The 8,639-nt window shown below is 39.2% G+C and overlaps 1 protein-coding gene across 1 annotated transcript in view; it reads right to left on the bottom strand.

The window, feature by feature from the left end:
• unc13a (unc-13 homolog A (C. elegans)) overlaps positions 1-8,639 on the bottom strand; it is a gene marked incomplete at its 5' end in the record, with an annotated part of 46,682 nt that overhangs the window by 1,358 nt on the left and 36,685 nt on the right. The window contains 3 exons of the mRNA XM_084417004.1: positions 1-1,347; positions 1,461-1,620; positions 3,282-3,374. The exon at positions 1-1,347 is cut by the window's left edge and continues 1,358 nt beyond it. Of these exons, the coding sequence (XP_084273130.1) occupies positions 1,059-1,347; positions 1,461-1,620; positions 3,282-3,374 (542 nt within the window). The 3' untranslated portion in view covers positions 1-1,058. The remainder of the gene's footprint in view (positions 1,348-1,460; positions 1,621-3,281; positions 3,375-8,639) is intronic.

The following is an 8,639-nucleotide window of genomic DNA, read 5'->3' as shown; positions in this document are numbered from 1 at the left end:
AGGCACTCGTACTTGAACAGATCGGAAAACATATTAGATACACAAAAACAGGACAGAATTGGCCTTGTGATTGAATCTTAATGTGCAAAGCATCTTTACAAAGTGTCAGTATCTCATAGTCTTTACAATAAGTATAATTCGTTGGATTTCCTGCAAGTGGTGTCTCTGAAAAATTAATTTAATCCCACACCTAAGACATTTTCATACTACAGGAAAAAGCAACCACTCTGCATTCAGAGGTGTATTTGGTTGTAGGTCTATTTTTCCCCCGCAATTTTCTTGTGCTTCTAAACAATTGCATAACATTAAAGTCTGACCCATAGTGGGTTTTGGTCCCTAATAAGTAGGTTAGGGGGTGAAATGGTGGTACATAGTGGAGAAACGATACCCTGACATTAAGACACCTTTAGAAGGGTGCAGGAATGATTGACAAAAGGCCTCACTAAAGAGGTTTTTGACATCATTACAGATTGCTTGATATGGAAAAAAAAAAAAGTGTACATCATGTTTACACGCCTTAATCTGGTTATATTTCTGATGCATTTGAAGAAAAAAAAAATCTAAATCTAAATAATATAAATCTATTTTTTATGTAATTACTATAATATAACATTTTGTTGTTATTATTATTATTATGATTATTATAAATATAATAAATATTTTTTTCTGGATTTATATTTTGATACCTGTGAACTGATATTTAATGTTTTGCAGAATAAATAGATAAATGTGTTGGATTTAAGTACCTTTTTTCCTTGGAATATGCATTATAAAAATCAAGGACATCACAAACATCAAGTATTTAAAAGATACAATATCCTGTGTCTGTTTCATGTGCCAAATTGTGCTTGTTAAACAAGCCCTTCCTGGCAGGTCTAATGGCAGTGCACTGAGTACAAATATATAACTGCTTTGTCACGTAAACGGTTGGTCATTAAAGTGAAGAACCAAGATAAATATGTCTTGTGTATTTTTTTCTGTGTGCTAGTGCAACATCTGAGCATTAGGGGGCAGTGTTTTCGGCAAAGTAACTGTGCCTCGCTAGATACGTCCTGGTCTTAGCTCCGCCCCTCCTCAGCAGAACGCTGGTCGGATTTGAGTTTGACAAATTCTTTCGCGACGTCGTCGTTGTTGCGCTGGGACAGGATTCGCAGTACGGTCAGGCCGGTTTCGTCCATGTGAATGCGTTTACCTAGTGGTAGCCAGCATGCTATGCTACCCCGCGATGCTACGTCCTTTAGCTGCAGTACCGCCATTCCAACGGTGCGGTCCTCTCGTGCAAAGCAGTAGTCTTTCACGCACACCTGCAGCTCGTAGCACTCCGGACCCACTTCGTTACTCAACGTGCTTTGGGAAAGAAGCAACGACACCAGGATTAAATTTAAATCAGGAACTGTAACATAGACTGCGGTACGAAGAAACTGAAACACAAGCTAAAGAAACAAGTGCATGCCACTCACAATGTAAAGGTCTCGTTGTATTTTGGAGCCCAGCTGTTGTTCTTGGACTTGGTGGCGTACTTTCTCTTCTTATCGCTGAGATGAGGGCCAATGATATAGACCTCCACGAAGGGCCGGAAAATTCCAGAAGTCTGCCAACGTAGGTCATTCGCTGCCACCACTAAAACAAAAAAATACATTGAATTGTTAAAATTTCTTAGACTTCCCTTTACTTGTGTCCTATTATACTGCAAAAATGAAGAAACTTGAGGGACCACTTGGTCTTTTTCTCAGGAAAAATGCACAAAAACTTTTACCTATGGGGTAAAACAGCTTGTCACTGGGGCAGTACCCTTAAAGCAGGGCAGGGGTGTCCAAACCTGCTCCTAGCGGGCCACTGTCCTGCAGAGTTTGGCTCCAAGTTGCCTCAACGCATCTGCCTGGAAGTTTCTAGTATGCCTAATAAGAGCTTGATTAGCTGGTTCATGTGTGTTTAATTACGGTCGGAGCTAAACTCTGCAGGACAGGGACCCCCCAGATGCAGGTTAGTACACCCCTGCCCATAAGGGACACCTTTATATCTTATTTACCCCTAAAATGTTCATAGTATTAAGTACATATTATGACGCTAAAGTACTAATATGCACCTTTTAAGAGTAGATAAGGTATAGTTTTAAGGGTACTGCCCTAGTGACAAGCTGTTATAACCCTAAAGGTAAAATTTGTGCAGTTTTTGGGAGAACCTCTAGGCACCCTTTGAAAAAAAGGGAAGTTCTCAGAGGAACCTAAAAGATGGAAGCCATAAGTACATGCAAGAACTCTAAAGATTGTCAATGGTTTTGAAGCATTTGACATGAGTTTCTAGAGGTTTTCCAGTGGGTGATCTAAGGAACCAAAATAGTACCTCACATTCCATCTCATTTTTACAGTGTAGTCTCTCCTTGACATTCTTCCTGTTACACTACAAAAATGAAGCTACTTGAGGGACCATTTTGGGTTCCTTAGATCGCAATATTAGAAGAACCCTTTGAGAACCTCCAGGCATGCTTTGAAATAGAGAAGTTCTCTAAAGAACTTACAATATGGAACCCTGAAGTTCGTGCAAGAATTCTAGACTGTCAGCAATTCTTCTAGCAACGCTGTTATATAGAAAAAGTTTTGAGCCTCTTAACAAGAGTTCATAGAGGTTTTCCAGAGGATTCCGCCACATATACCTTTTAATTTTTATTCTAGACATTCTTCCCATTACCCCGGAAATGAATCTACTCGAGCATAGGTGGTCTAGCCTAGTGGTCTGTAAACACTGACAGTTAGTGCTTTTATTTTTTTGGAGAACCGAGTTCAAGTCCAGGCTCATGGACTTTTCTGGATGCCATACTGTCCTATCATATTAAAAGAATAAGCATCTTTTAAGCCACTACCTCAACATCTCTCATATTGCGGGTGGGGGAACGGATTTCGAGACGACAGCTGAATTGTTTGCCGTCGGATTCTGTTCCCCCCCAAGGGTTCCAGATTAGCACACAAGGAAGACATTTTAGAGAACCTCTGGACACCCTTTAAAAAGGGGCAATTCTGTAAGGAACTTACAAAATGGAACCCAGAATTTAATGCAATAACTCTAAAGACTGTTTGCTCCAGGAACCCTACAGTAAAGAAAAGATTTGAGAACTTCCTCGAGTACACAAGATAGCTGAGGCACCTTCAAATGGGTGCCTAGAGGTTTTTCAAAGGGTTCCTGAGCTTTTAAGTTTCACCTTAATAGAAGCAACTTCTTCCAAAGTTTAAACTTAAGGAGGAATGCAAACAGGCTTTAGTTAAAAATGAAGAAGCACTACGTACCCTTCACTGTGACTTTGTGCTCGCCAGTATTTGGATGAGTGAAGATCTCCACATGGATAGACACCTCTCCAACTGCATCATCAACACCAGTACCTGCAGACAAGACGAGACAAGTCAAGACTCCATTCCTGGTCTGTCAGGATACTTTGCATCCGTATGGCTCAGTGGAACTTCTAATCACTTCCTTTATGAATTCAGTAATCACAGAGTCATACAGAGGCAATGTATGCTTTTGAGCTATTGGATTATAAAGAAGTTTAAACAGCATAATGGTGTTGAACCTGGCTTGAGAGATCATTAATAATATGAAAAGGAATTCAGGTAGTTCTTCCATGTTGAAGCACTTAATAAATGCAAATTCAGAGCTTACTGTATTGATCCGAGTTCAAATGTGGATTTCTTTTTATTCCCACAGAATCTTAAATTAAATGTATAATAATTTAGATATGAGCTAATGTACACTATTTAAAAAGACTGAGCTGTACAAATTTGTACTTTACTTAATTGGGGTGATCCATTTGTGAACTTTTAAAAATGGTATAGTACTGCGTCGAAAGATGCTAATAAGCTCTGAAAATGATTTAACAAGTGATCCCTGCAACACATCTCTAAATCTGAATTTGTGAGGCTTATTCAGGCAAAAAAGTTGGTACACTTTATTCCAGTGTCTGTGTACAGTGCTAACAGCTTCTTACAGCTAGCTAGCTAAAACAAATAGCAAGCCAGCAAGCTAATGTCAACATAAAAATCTGACAAGACTTGAAATAATCAATGAAAATAGCTCACAATACACAGACAACCAAAATAAAGTAATGCCTCACAGGATTCTTTTGCAACAAAGTGTTTACAATACAAGGAGAAGTGTGTTTCCTCAGATTATCATGAGTGTACCATCTGCACACATGCTGTGTGGTCACACTTGATTTCTGGTGTTTCATGAAGGGTTTATAACCATGATGGGGAGGGGGGAGAGCAGTCCTATTGGTCCAGTCATTCATAGGAAGGAGAAGACAAGGAGAATGTGATATTGTCCTTCACTTGGTTTCAATGCAGGCAGGTACATGCGGAAAACCACTTCCATTCCCACACATCTGCATTCACACTCATGGAAAGCTGCCACGGTCTTTGGCATACAGTATGCTACAATAATATTCACTAACAAATCCTTTCGAATCACTTTTTTAAACACTTTTGACTCCAATGAATTTTCACGTTCAACTAAATGCGACTTAAACATCTAAAACTTGTGCATCTCTCCACAGAATCTAGGTCAGCTGCAATCAAATAATAATAAAAAAATGGGTTGCTTTCAGCATCTGTTATATGTGTGTGCTTGTCAGAGAAACAGGCTGATAATGCAGTTTCTCTTTAGAGCGGAACTGTCTAAGAAGGGATTTGAAAAAGCTTGAACAGCGGCATGTTAACGTTGACGCTGGCGGCTGTTGATGCAGCATTTTATGACTATTTCTAACCAAACAGCATCTGGGTAAATGTCACAAAACCTGTCAAGAAATTTCCGGGTCATATTTAACCACAAAATCAGAAATCGTTAATAAAATATTTGCAATATATCTTTTTTAATTGTCTTAAATGTAATATTATTTAGAATAATTTAGCTAACATTTTTTATATAATATTAAAAACATTTGTAATATATATATATATATATATATATATATATATATAAAAAAAATATTTAGCATTATTTAGCAATGAAAAAAACATGTCAAGAATATATATTTACCCCTAAGATTTTTTTTATATAATGAAAAATCTAAATTAAAAATATTTGATAATATATTACAAAAGTTAAATATTATATATAGTAAATAAAAACTATTTGATAATATATAACTATATATATAACTATATATATATATATATATATATAATATTTAACTTTTGTTATATATTATCAAATATTTGTTACATTTTTCATTTAATATAGTTTTTTTTATAAAAATGTTTAGGTTCATTAAGATTTTTTGCATTATGCAATATTTTCAAGAAAATATCCACTCTAACCCATATTAAAAACTGCTGCTGTTTTTGAGAATAAGTAAACACTAATTTGGCTCAAGCATATCAACGTCTAAGATTGGTCATTTTGAAGCAACATAAAACATATCTCATGTTATAATCACATATAGAATTACAATTTAATATAACAAATACATATACAATTTTTTGCGGGGCCCTTAAATGCCAATTTAGGGCCTTTTTGAACTGATGTACACTGACAGAAAGCACATCACCTGACCCCAGGAGCGAACTCTGATTGGCTGAGGGAGGGTTGTCTTGAGCCTAAGGGATGAGACTAAAGGGAGGGGAAACCACGTTGCGTGGTCGTGAGGGAAAATCACACAGAGGAACAGAACAGACCCTGCCTGCGGACAATCTGAGTCAGTCGCAATTAATGTCACATCTACATTCGACAACGTGATTCAGCGCTTGGAAAAATAACGTTTCGTCACGGTCTCTTCACTCGCTTACTCACTGTCACTCACGGCTTGTCATCCGCAGTACACACATGCACCTCACACTGCAGAAGTGCGTGCATTCCTCATTCACTGCCATTCAAAACACACTTCATCCTGGGCTTTCTCGCTGCTGTAGCGTCAAGATACATTTCAGACCAATGTATGCGAACATACAGCATGTTCTTCCCAGGTACTCATACATGCAAGGCCCTTTCTGTGGGAAGATATGGGTGGTCGTGGGGCATGCGATTGGCCCGTTGGAATGGGAGGTGCATGATCTGATTCGGGTGGATCACTGAATAGTTCTTCGTCGTGAAGGGCACCGGGCCCCACTTGAACGTACCCTTCTCTGGGTACACGTCTTCACTATGGCTGAACCTTACCCCCTTCCCTCCATGGACTGGTGAAAGAGAAGGAAAGGACGCAGAAAAATACAGAGAGAAATTGAGACCACATAGTGATGGGGATTTGAGAGATGGAAAGAAAGAGATACAGAAGAAAAAAAAAAAGAGACAGTCCAACAAGCTCAGTAAATGTTAACAGTCTTTAACAGTCCATCTTCAACCTGCTGTGGATTTTTACACACACATACACACATTTGCACACACGCTTGCTTTTTAATATGTGTTTAAATACTTAAATGAAGTAGTGACATTTACTCTAATTACATTTTAAATGATAATCTATTAAAATGGCTCTGCCAGGGGCGTCTCGACCTAAAGTGTGTCAGGATTCCCAAAGTGTGTGAGGGAGAAAAAGAAAGATGGAACTCAGATTAAACACTAAAAGAAAATGCAATATTTTTTTTCATTAAAAAATTTAATAAAAAATTATATATATATATATACACTGAACAAAATTATAAACGGAACACTTTTGTTTTTGCCCCCATTTTTCATGAGCTGAACTCAGAGATCTAAGACTTTTTCTATGTACACAAAAGCCCTATTTCTCTCAAATATTGTTCACAAATCTGTCTAAATCTGTGTTAGTGAGCACTTCTCCTTTGCCGAGATAATCCATCCACCTCACAGGTGTGGCATATCAAGATGCTGATTAGACAGCATGATTATTGCACAGGTGTGCCTTAGGCTGGCCACAATAAAAGGCCACTCTAAAATGTGCAGTTTTATCACATAACACAATGCCACAGATGTCGCAAATTTTGAGGGAGCGTGCAATTGGCATGCTGACTGCAGGAATGTCCACCAGAGATGTTGCCTGTGAATTGAATGTTAATTTCTCTACCATAAGCCGTCTCCAAAGGCGTTTCAGAGAATTTGGCAGTACATCCAACCGGCCTCACAACCGCAGACCACGTGTAACCACACCAGCCCAGGACCTCCACATCCAGCATCTTCACCTCCAAGATCATCTGAGACCAGCCACACGGACAGCTGCTGCAACAATCGGTTTGCATAACCAAAGAATTTCTGCACAAACTGTCAGAAATCATCTCAGGGAAAGCTCATCTGCATGCTCGTCGTCGTAACCGACTTGAGTGGGCAAATGCTCACATTCGATGTTGTCTGAATTGTCTGTTGCGGTGGGGTAATGGTATGGGCAGGCGTATGTTATGGACAACGAACACAGGTGCATTTTATTGATGGCATTTTGAATGCACAGAGATACCGTGACGAGATCCTGAGGCCCATTGTTGTGCCAATCATCCACGACCATCACCTCATGTTGCAGCATGATAATGCACGGCCCCATGTTGCAAGGATCTGTACACAATTCCTGGAAGCTGAAAACATCCCAGTTCTTGCATAGCCAGCATACTCACCGGACATGTCACCCATTGAGCATGTTTGGGATGCTCTGGATCGGCGTATACGACAGCATGCTGCCAATATCCAGCAACTTCGCACAGCCATTGAAGAGGAGTGGACCAACATTCCACAGGCCACAATCAACAACCTGATCAACTCTAAGCGAAGGATATGTTGCACTGGGTGAGGCAAATGGTGGTCACACCCCCGGACCCCCCGGACCACCCCCAATACAGTAAAACTGCACATTTTAGAGTGGCCTTTTATTGTGGCCAGCCTAAGGCACACCTGTGCAATAATCATGCTGTTTAATCAGCATCTTGATATGCCACACCTGTGAGGTGGATGGATTATCTCTGCAAAGGAGAAGTGCTCACTAACACAGATTTAGAAAGATTTGTGAACAATATTTGAGAGAAATAGGCCTTTTGTGTACATAGAAAAAGTCTTAGATCTTTGAGTTCAGCTCATGAAAAATGGGGGCAAAAACAAAAGTGTTGCGTTTATAATTTTGCTCAGTGTATATACAGTGCCCTCCACAATTAATGGCACCCCTGGTAAATATGATCAAAACTGGCTGTAAAAAATAAATCTGCATCGTTTATCCTTTTGATCTTTCATTCAAAAAAATTAGCAAAATTCTAACCTTTCATTTAAGTAAAATAATTGAATGTGGGGGGAAATCACATTATGAAATAAATGTTTTTCTCCAAAACACGTTGGCCACAATTATTGGCACCCTTTTATTAAATACTTTTTGCAATCTCCTTTTGACAAGATACCAGCTCTGAGTCTTCTCCTATAATGCCTGATGAGTTTGGAGAACACCTGACAAGAGATCAGAGACCATTCCTCCATACAGAATCTCTCCAGATCCTTCAGATTCCCAGATCCATGTTTGTGCTTCTCCTCTTCAGTTCAGCCCACTCATCAGGTCAGGGGACTGGGACGGTCATGGCAGAAGCTTCATTTTGTGCTCCGCAACAAATTTTTGTGTTGATTTTGATGTTTGTTTTGGATCGTTGTCCTGATGGAAGATCCAACCACGGCCCATTATAAGATTTCTAGCAGAAGGCGTCAGGTTTTGATTTTTTATGTGTTGATAT

The sequence above is a fragment of the Rutilus rutilus genome, assembly GCF_951802725.1.
Source record: "Rutilus rutilus genome assembly, chromosome: 8".
Taxonomy (NCBI): Eukaryota; Metazoa; Chordata; class Actinopteri; order Cypriniformes; family Leuciscidae; genus Rutilus; species Rutilus rutilus.
The sequence above is the reverse complement of the archived record's forward strand: the minus strand, read 5'-3'. Positions and strand labels throughout refer to the sequence as shown.